The following is a 15,305-nucleotide window of genomic DNA, read 5'->3' as shown; positions in this document are numbered from 1 at the left end:
TCTTCTTCTTCTTCTTCTTCTTCTTCTTCTTCTTCTTCTTCTTCTTCGAGTGTTTACTCAAAATATAGATAATGTAGGTCAATCCTTAGCACAGTGCCTGGCACTTAGTGAAGGGTCAATACATGCTAAGTATGGGCATTTGATTCATCCCAGAAAGAAACTTCCGTCATGTTTCCCTCCTTTCACAGTGGGCACTCAGTATCCTTCTTGACCCAGTCCTGACTTTCTCCTTCATCTTATCTCTTTGGCTTCTCTACCTCAAGTCCACCAAATAGTCTCCTCTATTTCCTGACCTCTCGGTGGGATGTAGGGAAAAGAACGTGTGCTCTGAGGTCAGGCAGACCTGGGTTTGAACACCAGTTTTGACCCTTGCTAGCTTTGTGAGCTTTGGCAGGTTCCTTAACATCTGTAGGTCTCAGTTTTCTTATCTATAAAGTGAGAATGAGGTTGTAGTGAGGATTACACCTACGAAAGCATTACACCTGACACCTCATAGGTGTTTAATCCTCATATGTATGTCATTATCAGAACCCCTGCTCCTCCTGTCCTGCCAATCTTCCCGTGGGAGCCTCCTTCCACTGGACAGTCTCAATGATCTTCCATATTCTTTTAGATTCCTCTTGCAAATTCCCATAATGCTTTCCATCCATAATAGTACCGAGACCTTTGCATTGTATGGTTCTTTAAAGTTTTCGTAGTTCTTTCCAAAACCAGCCCAATTAATTTGTACAACTCTGGTAGATAGTCCAGCTAGTAATTATTACCCCTATCTTTAAAAGGTAAACTGAGGCTCTGAGAGAGTGAATGACTGATTCATGGTCATGCATAGAGGCCTGGAGCCCACTTCTTCCGGCTCTTGGTCACCAGTGCCTCTCTTCCTGTACCATTCTGCACCTGAGTGACTGCCATTCACCTGAAGTCATCGCCCTTTCTAATGTTGTGGATTGTTTTCCATGGGTACCTGCCTTGTCTCCCCAGGGAGAAGTCTGGTCCCTGCCCCTGGCCTAGTGCCTTGCAGATATCTGTTATATGGTTGATGTCATTCAGTGGATTGGAATTTGATTTAATGTGATATGTTGCAAGACCATTGTAGGAAACTAACAACTAAATTGATCAGAAAGTCGAACTGGTACAATGACATTTTATTCAAGTGTAAGGAACCACAAAGACAGATCCCACTCTTGCGACACCTGCCTCTCTGCACTCATGCCTTTAGACTTTGATTCCTTGGATTTGGGGACTTTGGAGTTGCCTGCTCCATCCTCTCTGCTCTGTGATCTTGTTTCTATAATATCCCTGACCATGCTGGATTGTGAGTAATCTGCTGAACCATCTGTTTCCCCACCCCCAGGCTGTGAGTCCTTCCAGGGCAAGCACCTTATCCAATTCCTGTCAGTGTCCAGGACCTGCCACTGTGCTTGGCACATAGTAAATGGAAGTTGAATGAATAAATCAGAAAGACCCATCTGGGTCCATCCCCTCATCTCCCTATGATTGTGCTCATTCCTATTCTCTTATTCCATAGTACATAGATTTCTTATCGCCTATACTGAATAAAAGGCAGGTTTCTTGTTTTACTCATTTTGTAGCCTCCCTAACAACCAGGAAAGGAGGAAACTATAATTATTGAGTGTCTATTGTGTGCCAGTAGTGATTTCATATATTATCTCATCTTTTAAAAATTGAATTTAATTCTTATAATAGGTCAGTGAGATAGGCATTATCATCTTTGAATTACAGAGGAAGGAGCCGAGACTCAGGGAAATAAAGTAATTGGAATTTGACCAAGTTTACATAGCTAGAAAGTGGCAATGCTAGCATTTGAGTCCTTGTAAGACCAATGCCTCTCTTTTTCGTTGCTGCTTGGTGTTTGTTTTTTAACAGCATGCAGGTTAGCTGAGTGTGTTAGCCCAATAGGTGTCAGGAACTCTGCTGAGCTGAAACTTGAATTTAATCATATTCAATCAAATCTGTACAAGCCTGCTCCCAAATGCTTCGAGCACATATACTGCCACCTTCCCCTTTGACTGTTTGGGTGAAATGCTTTTGAAAACATGGGCTAAGCATTCTCAAAGCATCAGACACAGTGCTAGGCACTAGGGACAGCACTGAGGACAGGTCTCCTCAGGGAGGTTATAGTCTGGTGGGGAAACAGACATGTAACAGTGATCATAAATGTTATCTGTGCCATGGGGAGACGGGAGACAAGACTTAGGTCAGTCTGGGGACTCCTGGGGGATTCTGGGTAAGTCATGAAGGAGGGATGAGAGTTGGCCAAGCCAAGCAGGAGGAGAGCATAGAGGTAACAGTGTGTGCTAAGCCCCTGAGGTGCAGAATTACAGGCAGGATGGGTCTGGGAAAAGGGAGCATTTTGGTAGAACAAGGCAGAAGAAGCAAGAGACGCTGAAGCTGGTCTCCCTGTGTTCACAGCATGAACCAAAGGTCACATGTGGCTCCCAGCCCTTGGCCTTACATAAGTAGTGCTCTTGGCTTAGATGACAACCAGGAGAGTCTCGTCACCCAGGAAGTGAGTTACAGAAAAAGCTGGCAGCATATCCATCTGTCTTCTCTAGGGAAATGATGGATGAACACAGGGTTTGCATTTCCCTGATGTGTAGGAAATAATGAGCAGGCGATTGGGCAGGCTTACACAGTGACATCATGTGCCTGGGGCAGGGCATGGCAGCCCTCAGCAGGCTGGGAGGGTGGCTTTGTGCCCGTGTTCTTGATGGGCGCCTGGAGCAGAGGGCTCTGGGGTAGCAGGGAGCTCGTGTAAACTGGATCTGGCCCTGTTCAGAATGGTTTTCTTACGTGGTAGAGTAAAGCAGAGAGTTCTGTCACCCCGGGCCACAGGGGAGTGAGCTGCAGTTGTTACTTGTGTCCACCCAGTTCGAGTTTTCCTCCTCACTATGCCTGAAAATGTCCTTTAACTCAGGACTTTATTAACCAACCAAAGAATGGCTGAGAACTGGCCTGGTCTTATGATGGACTATATGTTCATTAACCAGCATATACACATATATATACATCAATACTCATCACAGGCAGAAACAAACCCAGTGAAGTGCTGATGTTGACTCTCTGTTCCTCTCCCTCCTCCCCCTGGCACTTAGAAAACCCCTCAGTCAGTTTTGCCTTGGTCCTGTCCAGATCTTGTTCTGTGTTCCCCCCACATCACCCACTGGTTCCCTCCTGCACCTCCCTCCTCGTTCATCCACGTCACCCTGATGTCATCCTCTTCACCACGTCACCCTTCCCTCCTGTAGGCACCCTCCCCCGTGATCCTCACCAGACCGCTGTGGACCAGTCCCTTCCACATACCCAGACCACCTTTCCCCATCCTCTCCCGTGGCTAGTCTGCCTACCCCTCATCCTGGAAGGCACAGAAAAGCCAGCTCAAAGCCAACCATGCTTATTTCCAAGAGCTTCCCAAGCCCACACTCATTCCCTCTACCCTTTGCTCCTTGCTCTCCCCCCACAGCCCCACACTCCCCTTTTGCTCCCTCTAATGCATTCTTCACACGGCTGCCTAGATGACTTATCTAAAATTCAACTGCGAGTACGCCATTCCCCTGCTCAGGACCCTTCAGTGGTTTCAGACCCTTTCAAATGGCATCCAAACTCCTGAGGCATGCGAGGCAGAGCCATCCATGAGCAGGCTCCTTTCTACCTCCCTGGCATCGTTTCCTACCTCTCCCCTGACAGTTGGTGACACAGCAATGCTAAATTACTTATGGCTCCCCAAACACACAGTGTTATTTAATGGTTCTGAGTCTGCCAGAAATAGCCTCTCCTCTCTATTCAGTCTTACAAATCTGATCAGCCTTTAAAAGTCTCGCTTCAACGCTTCCCTGAAACCCAGAATGATTTCTGTCTATTGTTGTCCTGTCTGCATATTCCCAAGACCTTCTTGTTTACAGCAATGGTTTTATTCATCCCTGAATAGCACAGGGCCTAACACAGGGTGGGGGCTTAGCCAGTGCTGGTTGAATAATTGTCCAATTACACTTTCTTTGCCACATTTAAGGGACTCATGCATTAGCCACAGCCACACTGATACCTGCATTCTGATTGGCTTTCCCAGGTCGGGCCAATCACTGGTCTGCAATCATTGGTGGATCCCACTCCAAGAATTACGTGCTATGGGAGTACGGAGGATATGCAAGCGAAGGTGTCAAACAAGTTGCAGAATTGGGCTCACCTGTGAAAATGGAGGAAGAAATTCGGCAACAGGTAAGAAAAACAATCACAGAATGACCCCAAACCAGGAGTGCAGTCAAAACATCCCTTAGATTTCTTTCCTGGAGGCTTGAAATTCACAGTACAATGTGCTGGAAAATCGGTGCCATAGGAAGCAAAATCTATTTGCTGAGTTTGGGGGTTTATGTCAATGTGAGGACAGAGACACACATGTCTATCCTGTGGTCTCAGATTTTCCCCGACTGTATTTGCATTTTCTTCAGTTTGTACTAAAATCCGCTGCTGTGGCCACGTTTTGGGATGCGGCCTCCTGAGAGTCAATGCAGTTGGTTATGGTTTTCTTGCTTTGATCCTTGAGAGGGTCGCAGGAGTGACACTGAAGTTGCCCACACCAGAATCACTATTCCAAAAATACACTGCATATCAGCCCATGCTTTTTGCGACTATGCCGCGAGGTGTTTAACAAGTTAGTTGGTCATTAGTTGTAATAATTAGGGACTGAGGATCTTTTATGTACCACGTACTGTGTGCCACGGGGCCAGGAACTGTACCATTATCTAGCCACCCGCCCCCCCCCCCATCCCATTGAGAGTTAAGGGAGAAATAGCCCATCGTTCTTTTTGATTTGCTTGGCTGACAGTGCTATCGTCCCTCATTAAAATCACTAGAAAGAGGCCGAAGAAGCATCTGGCAAGAAGAGCTGCCATTTTTCCACGGCCAGTCACAGGCTGTACTGTGGAGAGGTGATGGGCCAGCTTCGGCTGGTACCATGCACTCACAGAAGCCCTTCAGGCCTGAGAGGGCCCACTGGGCAGATACGGCTCACTGCTCACAAGTGCTCAGGAGGGAGTAAGAAAGGAGCAAGGGCGTGCTTGGAATGTGGTCATTTCAGAGCACAGGTCACTGCGAGGCTGTCCCACATCTCCTAAGACTGCAGGAGGCCCTGGGGACCTGTCTCAGGACGTGTGTGTGCCCACAGGCCTGAGCAGCACAGGAGGGCAAGCTAAGCTGAGGCCCCTAGTGCCTCTCTGTGAAGTCTCCCGTCGGGACTCCAGGCTGCCCACGAACTTTAAACTGAATGCAGCACAGGTCACCCTGACTCCTCCTATAATCTCCTGAAGAATCCTTTTGGACCAGAATCCAAAAATTCCCAGGAATTAGCTTATGTTTTTTATTAATTTGATTTAAAGCCTTTTCTACACTCTTGGGAAAAAATGTCTAACCAGATGTTTCAAGATTGCATGTTATTCATCACAAGTGTATCCAACCAACTAGCTAGTATTTCCCAGACTCTGGCCAGCATGCTCATAACTCGCCTTGCTCATGCACATACACCTGTGAGGCCATGGAAGACACCACCTTTTTTTTTTTAACTTTGTTTATTTATTTTTGGGAGTGCAAGTGGGGGAGGGGCAGAGAGAGAAAAAGAGAGAGAGAATCTCAAGCAGGCCCCACACTGTCAGTGCAGAGCCCAGTGCAGGGCTCAAACCCACAAACCGTGAGATCATGACCTGAGCTGAAGCCAGCTGCGTAACCGACTGAGCCACCCAGGCACCCTGGAAGGCATCGTCTTGGTCCTAATCTGTCCAGCCTGTCACAGGGGAGGATCCTTTGCGATCCTGAGGGTCCACGTTCCTGGTTCTCAAGCACAGGATTCTGGTACACTGGCTTGGCAAGTTCCGTTGTGTGGTATGATAAAACAACACACACACACACACACACACACACACACACACACACACATTACAAATAATAGTTGAAACACTGAAGTTTGAAAATAAATTAGGTCAAGGTCAAGGGCATCTTCTTAATAATGCCAGTCTCATTCGGTGTCCTTCTCGAGAGATTCCTGGAGAGGAGGGAAGCATGTATGAATCATGAGAAACTGGGACCAGTTGTGCCAGCAAACATTATTTATCATGTGTCATAGCAGCAAAAAGGTTGGAAGCTGATGGATGGGGCCCCCAGCCTTAGAACATCCCCCTTAGGAAAACATTCTTTGCTTGGTGTGTTTCTAACCAGCACACATGGGATTAGCTATCTAATCCCACAGTCTGCCTATCCCAGCTGGCTAGTATTCCTGACATTAAACCATAATAGGTTTAATTATGAATACTGCACCTGGGAGTTAAAATCCCACTGATCATTATCTCGGGGTCTATCACTGTCTTTCAGGCCCCCTGGTGCGGGTGTCTACTTTTAGCACTCATGTCTAGTCTGAGAAGACAGTAGTATTATCCCTGTTTTACCGATAAGGAGACTGAGCCCCAGTCAACAGCCAGAGAATACTGGAAGTTAAACCCAAATGTGTCTTGCTCCAAAGCTTGTACACAGTACCATATATATAATTTGCAAGGCCTAGTGCAAAGTGGGGCCCCTTGTTCAAGACTTAAGAATTCTAAGATGGTGCTGCTGTAAGAGATGATGTAAGAGAGAGATGTAAGAGAGAGAGCACGCGCACATGTGAGTGGAGAAGAGGCAGAGAGAGAGGGAGAGAGAATCCCAAGCAGGCTCTGCACTGACAGTGCGGGGCTCAATCCCACAAGCCATGAGATCATGACCTGAGCCAAGATCGAGAGTCGGACACTCAACTGACTGAGCCACCCAGGCACCCGATGCTGTGAATTTAATAGCGTGGGGCCCTGAGAGTCTGCTGGTCACACACCCTTGAAGGTGGCCCTGCCAGTCCACTTGCCTGCCTGGTACAGCTTCCCCACAGAGAAACCCCTCCCACCAGCCTCTGGAATAATCCCTGTTTCCAGAGCTCCACTAGCAGTGCATCAAGCCCCAGAGCCCCTTGGAAAGTCAGCCAGAGAGAGTGATTTCCAGGCCCCTTTAGTTCCAAACCATTCATAATTCTCAATATTGTTCCCTGCGAACACATAATTTATTATATTTTTCTGTAAGTCAGGTAAGAAACAACATAAAAAAGAGCAAGAATATGAATCCTTCCAGAATATAAAAGTGTCCTCTGAATAACTGGGAACTTGTTTGAACACATCTACAAACTAACACAGTGTTCTCAGCCTTTAATGCCTTATATCCTACCAATCACTCTATCAAAGAACCTGAGTCCAACCAGGATGGGGGGAAAAAAAAGCCCTTTTTTCCCAAGAAAGACATTTATATGCTTACTAGCATTCTCTTATTATAGACTTATCGCTCACCTGTAAGTTTCAAGGGCATTAAAAATCACAGTAGATATTGTTGGAGGTAAATCTTATGCTAATGGCTTTCAAACACAAATGAACAAAAATAATAACCCCATTAGTAGTGGAAAATTGTAATAATATTGTTGAGTATAAATTTTACTGTTACTCTAACTGCAAAACGGCAAGAAAATTAATGAAAAATCACCATCACGTTATTGGCTATACCACTGATGGCCAGAAAGAGATGAGGAAACGCCCAATGCACACTTCTTAGTGGACAGACAGAGTGTCCTGATGACCAGTGGGGACTGTGGATTAGAAATACTGAGCTCAGGCTAGACCGACAAGTCACAAAAAGGTAACCCGAGGCAGGTGGAGGCAGTAGAGAATGTTAGATCAACTTGTAGGTGGACCCAGGAACTAAAAGTGAGCGGATATTTGCTCACTGTTAGGAAAACGTTGCACTGAGTCTGTTTCCACTTTATCAAGCACACCCTTATGGCATGTGTCCAAGGCATCTGGTTCTCTGCCAACGATGCCCATTCACCGTGTTAGTCATGCTAGAAACCTGGGCATCATCCTCGACTCTCTCCCCTGCCCCAACTTTTGCCTTCTGTCATAAGTTCATCCAGTTCACTCCCTCATCACCACTGCTCCACTAAGCCGCCCTCATCTCCTGCCTGAATTATTGCACTAGCTTCCTGATCTCCCTGCCTCCAGTCTTCTTCCTCTTATCCACACTGCTCTAGGGCCATTTCAAGAAAACACAAATCAGATTATGCCATTGCCTCCGACTAAGATGTCCTAACTGACCCTAAGATAAATTTCAAACTCCTGATCATAGCTTGAGGACCCTTCCTGATCCAGGCTTGTCTCACCTGTCCATCTTATTTCTTGCTTCCGCTCTAAGCTTTGCCCATCCAGAGCCTCTTTTACGCTCCCCAAAGAGCCATGCCCCTCTAGCATCTGAATCTTCCCTCAGCCTGGAACAGCTTCCAGCCCCCCTTCACCCAGTGAACTCCTAATTATCCTTCCAGGCTCAGCTTGTTTCTTCCTGGAAGCCTTCCCTAATTCTGTACAAAATGGGTGACCTTGCCAGGTGCTTGCACAGCACCCTGTACCTCCCCTGTCGTCACCCCCATCACATTGACTGTAAGTCCTTGTTTGGTGTCTCTCCCTCACTAAAATGTAAAGTTCAGATCTGTGCTTTTGGTCGTAGTAGCCTCATGTACAAATGATGCAACTTGTTATCTGCCCACTTGTCATCTAAAACCTGTTCAATACTTCCCCTTTTCTCCCCACATGGCCTTAAAACCTCCCCCTCTGCCCCTGGGGCCCACATCCCAGTCCATGGCCCCAGTAGGCCATCACATACCAGCTCCTGTTCACTCTTCTAGGTTAGACTTTCCTCCCCATTTCTGGCATCCAGGAAATGTTTCCAAATTTTTCTAAGTTTTCAGTTATGTATTTTAAAAAATTTTTCCATTAAATTTTGTCCAACTTTTTTCCAATGTTTTATTTGTTTTTGAGAGAGAATGCACAAGCAGGGGAGGGGAAGAGAGAGAGGGAGACAGAGGATCTGAAGCAGGCTCCATGCTGACAGCAGCAACAAGCCTGATGTGGGGCTTGAACTCACAAACCACAAGATCATAACCTGAGCTGAAGTTGGACGTGCAACCAACTGAGCCAGCCAGGTGCTCCATCTAACATTTAAAAAAAAATTTTTAATGTTTATTTATATTTGAAAGAAAGAGTGCGTGAGCAGGGGATGGGCAAAGAGAGAGATGGAGACAGAATCAGAAGCAGGCTCCAGGCTCTTAGCTGTCAGCACAGAGCCTGACATGGGGCTCGAACTCTCAAGCCGTGAGATCACGACCTGAGCCGAAGTCAGACACTCAACCAACTGAGCCACCCAAGTACCCCACCCTGTCTAACATTTTTATATGTTTGAAGCAGAAGGGAGAAAGTTGAGCTCTTGTGTCAGCTCAGTGTTTTGTGTTTGATGTCCACTTAATATCTCCAGCCCCTAACACAGTATCTCACACATAGTAGGTGCTCAACAAATATCTGAATTAACTGACAAGTGAGTCACGTATATTTCTTGCATAAAACCATGAGCTTTGAATGATCACTCACTCATGGAAAATGCCCTAGAAAAAAACCACTCCCGCTTTTACATATATCTCTAGCTTCAAGGCTTCCCTGACCCTAAGAGGTCGGATAATGGTGGGTCCTAAAACAGGCATTGATTATTTCATTTCAGGGGGCCCTGCCTTGGAAGATTACTTAAGCCAGCCAGCAGGATTGTCACCCCACCTGTGACACAAGAATCAATAAACAAGCAGGTGTTCTTTTTCTTTAAAGTTAAAATAGTGTATAAGACTCTGGGTACTGGCCAAAAGGGCTTGAGAATTTTCTTTTCTCATCTCCTTTTAAAGCATTTAAATCATAGTCTACCAAACATTTGTTTTTCCTGATTTTTGATTTTCTAAACTTTTGATCACTTTTCTCTAATTAAAACCATTGCCTTCTTGGGGCGCCCGGGTGGCTCAGTTGGTTAAGCGTCCAACTTCGACTCAGGTCACGATCTCGCGGTCCGTGAGTTCGAGCCCTGCATCAGGCTCTGGGCTGATGGCTCGGAGCCTGGAGCCTGCTTCCTATTCTGTGTCACCCTCTCTCTCTGCCCCTCCCCCGTTCATGCTCTGTCTCTCTCTGTCTCAATAAATAAACGTTAAAAAAAATGCAAAAAAAAAAAAACCCATTGCCTTCTTTCTTATGTTTTCCATGGATTGTGACATGCTGCCTCATCTGGTTGAGAAAGTCACTCGCACACCCACACACACTCATTACCAGCTTTTGTTTGTGACAATAAAGCTCCATTGATCTTCAGTACACGGGAGAAGTAGTACCGTATAATAACTGAAAGCATTGGCTCCGAATCAACATTGCCTGCATTCATTCCTGGCTCCATCACTTACTGTGTGACTTTGGCAAGCTGCTTAACCCCTCTGTGCCTTGGTTCCCTCTTCCATGAGATGAGGATGGTAAGAGTGCCAACTTCAGAGGGTTACTGTGGGGGCTAAGTGTACTGATATGCATGAAGTGCTTGGAGCAGAGCCTTTCCTGTAGAAAGCACTTCCTAAATGCTACTGATCTCTGCCATGTTTTCATGGTTGGGTCTCCATTTCCTCATCAGTAAATCAGGGGTTTGTCCTCAGATGGAAAAGCCTCTGCAGGAACCAGAAAAGCTGGTGACTCAAATTGTTCAAGTTCACAATGTCACTCCTCAGCCTGAGAATGCCCACAGAGTGAGGACACAACTCCTTTGCCACCCCCCAGGCTCTGCCTCTGCCTGCTTCTCCTCCCCTGCGTGACAATGCCATCTCCCCATATGCCCTAACCCTCTGTCCCAAAGCTGAGGGGCAATTTGAGGACAATAACCACACCCTCACATCAAAAAGAAACCGCAACAACAAAACTCCATACCCATTCCAACTCTATTCCTGTCCTCAGACTCTTCCCCTTCCTTTGAGCAACCTTATCTGGATGTCCGCAGGAGCTAGTTCAATGCCACCTCCAGAACAAGGTCTAGAGGCAATCAAAACCAAGAGATCTTCTAGTATGCATCAGGACACAGCCAGAGGTCACACATGCAGACAAGGCTTCCAACCTGAGGAAGGAGATGGTCTAATGAAGTTTCTTGATTATATGTAACAGGAACCTACTCAAACTAACTGAAGAACAAAGGAAACTTTATGTAGGGACAAAATAGAACTTAGGAGAACACAAGTTAATACTGAGTGAAAAAGCCTCAGGAGAGCTATGCCTGGAAGGCATCAAGCTGAGACAAATTGTCACTTTTCTCTCCCACAACCCCACAGTCCCCCAAAGTCACATAGTTTTTTCTAGAGTTTTTTTTTTTTTTGAGAGTGAGAGAGAGCACACATGTGCATGCGCATGAGTTGAGGAGGGGCAGAGGGAGAAAAAGAATCTTAAAGAGCCTCCGTGCCCAGCATGGAGCCTAACACAGGGCTCGCTCTCACAACCATGACATCATGACCTGAGCCAAAAATCAAGAGTCAGATGCTTGACCAACTGAGCCACCCAGGTTCCCCTTTTCTATGTTCTTCTATGTGAATCTCTCCTCCGTCCTCAATAGACCTACTGTCCCTGCTTGCTAATGTTGCACATGGCTCCAAAGGGTGGCTATATAACTCTCTTCCTTGGCTTCCCATAGCCAACTGAGCCTTTTTGGTGACTCTTAGCTGAAACACTAGGAAGACAGATTGATCACTGGACAGTCAGTGCACAGGCACCCCTGTATCAGATATCTACCCTTAGTCTAATCAGTGGCTACCTCCATGTAAAGAACCACACAGCTCGTTACTCCACATAGGAGCTGTGGGTAGGGCAGTTTATACTAAAAAAAAAAAAGGAATGGAAAGTAGAAGGTAAATTGATGGACATTTCAAGGCAGCAGTGGATTGGCAAGAATTAGAACAGATTGCAGAACCTCAACCAAAAGACCAGAATTCAGGGCAGCATGTCGGGCCTGTAGGAGCAGAAGGGGGAGCACTAGAGAGAACAGAGACAGCATGAAGGAGAAGAGAGATTAACAGAACCCTGGGATGTAGAGCTAAGCCAATTGGGCAAGAAGATGCTGGGTCTAGAGATTGGTTCAGCCACTGAGGTGGAAACAGGGGGCATCACTAGACCCACGCATGACGATTTGGAAAAAGAGAGATTAGAGAAAGGATATGGGGATGGAGAACACTGTCATGATCACAAGTTGCCCTTGCCACCTGCTGCCTTGCATTGTTACTTAAAAACCATGAAAACAGTACAAGGCAAGTAGGTAAGTTTTAATGTGGCTTCCGAAGGTCTTTGACCTTGAGTAGGTCGCCTAACCTTCACTGAGTCTTAGAGTCTTCATTTGCAAAATGGCGCTAGTGAGAACGCGAACTGCATATGTTGGTTAGGAAACAGTATACGCAATAATACACATGCAGTGCCCATCAAAGAATAAGCCCATTATTACTTTTATCATTGGGACAAAAAATTAAGTTGAAGGATTTATCATCCTCCCTTCCTCCCACCTTCTAAGATGCTTTGGTTTTATTGGGTGGGAATGCAATTGGAAGAGGTAAACCGTGCTACAGAGAAGGTGCTAGAGGATGAAGACCATGTAAAGAAGTGAGGGAAGAAGGAAGGTCAGGAAGCTGAGACGGTATTAGAACGTTAAGGAGTGAGAAGAGACATATTTGAGCAGCTGCCATTTTGGAGGGGAAATCAGGGAAAGAAGGAAAAATCCAGAGGAGATGTTTCATGAATTTAATTTCTACAAGAAGAGCCATCAAAAGGGAGTAAGCCCTTTGCAGAACACTGTGTGAGGTAATTTACCCTCTGCTGCGTCCTCAGGAAACATTCAGTAAAGACCTGTGGTGCTTTTCACGCTTCTTGGAGTCAGATTGGGTAGATTCTTCTTTTAGGTATGTCACCCATCTGCCCAGAGCCCCCAGGGGTGCCCAGTTTTATTTGGTTTACATTAATATCTGTACTCATACCCCCTTTGTCCTTCCCATCCATTCAAGGCTTAACCCCATGGAATGTGTCCAAGTGGGCATGCGGTTGATAGCAATAAGGTGATTCTGAGAGTGGAGATGGGGAAAGGAGTTAAATAAACGTTCTCAGTCACAGACCCTTGATACGGAAATTAGGACATCACTTGAAAGGTGTGATTTCAGTCATACGACACCTCTTGTTTGCTTTCAGTTGAGTCTTCAAACAAACCCAAATCGCAGTAGGACAGGGAGCCACAGTGATTCAGCAAAGCCTGTTCTTTAATAAAAGTGGTGCGGCTGCTTTCGCTGGAAGGAAGCAAAGCTGCCTCCTAGCAGCAATTCCCAGCCTGCGCAGTTTTATAGCAGAGCATCGCTGATCCCTGGAATTTTTCCAAAAATTTCTGTATGAGAGAAATGGGAGGCAACTTTATTCAAAACTTATAGATGATTTAACTCAGGAAAAAAATCTATTTTTACAACCACTGAGCCAAAATATGGTAAACAGAAGGCAAATTTAAATGGGGTATAATTAATAAGCTGCCTTGATGTTTAAAGGGCAGTTTGGTAAGGATCTATCAAAATTGTACTTTTTCTTTTTTCTTATTGTGGCAAAGAAAACCACACATAATATTTACCACTTTGATCATTTTTTAAGCGTTCGGTTCAGCAGTGTTGAGTGCATTCACATTGTTGTGTGTATATTTTCTTTATGACTCAACATAGTAAATCTATATCTAGGAGTTAGGCTTTCAGAAATATTCTCACACAAAGCTGTGTGGGGAAGGATACTCATTACAGCATTGTTTATAAAAATAAGAGGTGGAAAGAAGCAATCTTTTATCAGTAGGGGACATACTAAAAATTCTGGCTGTGTTAAAGAAAAAAATTCTGGCTGTGTTTACATAGTTCAAAACCATGCATCTATTAAAGGGAAGAGGCAAGTGTATATGTACTGATATAGAATGTTCCCCAGTATATATTGTTAGGTGGGGAAAAGCAGGACAGTGTCTCTAGCTTGCTGCCATCTAAGTCAGAATCAAATTATTATATGCACATATAGCATTTTCAGTGCATAGAATACCTCTATGAACATACACCAGAAACTCACTGTCTCTAAAGCAAAATGGGAGAGTAGGGACCAGAACTGGAAGTTGTATTCACATTTAATCATATACCCCTTTGTACCATTATACATATACATGTTACCTTTTTAAACAAATGTTATTTAAGTAAACAAAGAAAACTTTGATATGAAACTGAATATTGCAGAAAGGCCAGTACTCTAAATTTAACCTGTAAATTTAATATGCTCCCCTAGAAACTCAAATATTTTTTTAAATTATCCAGGCTGATTTTATGGAAATGAAAAATTAACTAGTCAAGAAAGCCGGAAAATATCACGAAGATAATAATGATTGGAGAGAGAGGGGGAGAGAAGACTAGCCAAATCATATATTTGCAAATGCTATATCCAGTAAAGGGTTAATACACAAAATATATAAAGAATTTATACAACTCAACACCAAAAAAAAACCCACAAATAATTTGGTTTTAAAAATGGGCAGAGGGCCTGAATGGACATTTTTCCAAAGAGGAAATATAGATGGCCACAGACGCATGAAAACATGTTCAGCATCACTAATCATCAGGGAAATGCAGATCAAAACCACAATGAGATAGCACCTTATACCTGTCAGAATGGCTAGTATCAAAAATACAGAAATAGAAAATGTTGGTGAGGATGTGGAGAAAAAGCAACCCTTGTACAGTGTTGGTGAGAATGTAAATTTGTATCGTCACTGTGGAGAACAATATGGAAGCTCCTCAAAAAATCAAAAATAGAAATACCATATGATCCAATAATTCCACTACTGGCTATTTACCCAAAGAAAATGAAAACACTAATTTGAAAAGATATATGTACCACTATGTTTATTGCAACATTACTCGCAATAGTCAAGATATGGGAGCAACCCAAGTGTCCGCTGATAGATGAATGGATATGGAAGATGTTACACACACACACACACACACACACACACACACACACAGAAGAGTATTACTCAGCCATAAAAAGGATGAGATTGTGACAACGTGGATGGAACTAGAGGGTATTATGCTAAGTGAAATAAGTTAGACAGAGAAAGACAAATTCCGTATGATTTCACTTCTATGTGGAATAAAACCAAAACAGATGAATAAACAAACAAAAGGCAGAATCAGAACTATAAATACAGAGAACAAACTGATAGTTTCCAGAAAGCAAGGGGTTGGGGGAATGAGGAAAATGGGTGAAGGGGAGTGGGAGATACAGGCTTCCAGCTATGGAATAAATAAGTCACAGGAATAAAAGGCACAGCATAAGGGATATAGTCAATGTAATAACAATGTA

General features: G+C 44.6%; 1 protein-coding gene across 2 annotated transcripts in view; it reads left to right on the top strand.

Annotated features, from left to right (window-relative positions):
• Positions 1–15,305, top strand: part of SPON1 (spondin 1) — a 260,311-nt gene that overhangs the window by 143,802 nt on the left and 101,204 nt on the right. For both annotated transcript variants that reach the window (XR_005785063.1, XM_040456799.1), the window contains exon 6: positions 4,085–4,233. Coding sequence is in view for 1 of the 2 variants with exons in the window: in XM_040456799.1 (XP_040312733.1) it covers positions 4,085–4,233 (149 nt within the window). In the remaining variant the exon portion in view is untranslated. The remainder of the gene's footprint in view (positions 1–4,084; positions 4,234–15,305) is intronic.

The sequence above is a fragment of the Herpailurus yagouaroundi genome, unplaced genomic scaffold (genome assembly GCF_014898765.1).
Source record: "Herpailurus yagouaroundi ecotype Mexico unplaced genomic scaffold, PumYag 218, whole genome shotgun sequence".
NCBI lineage: Eukaryota > Metazoa > Chordata > Mammalia > Carnivora > Felidae > Herpailurus > Herpailurus yagouaroundi.
The sequence above is the reverse complement of the archived record's forward strand: the minus strand, read 5'-3'. Positions and strand labels throughout refer to the sequence as shown.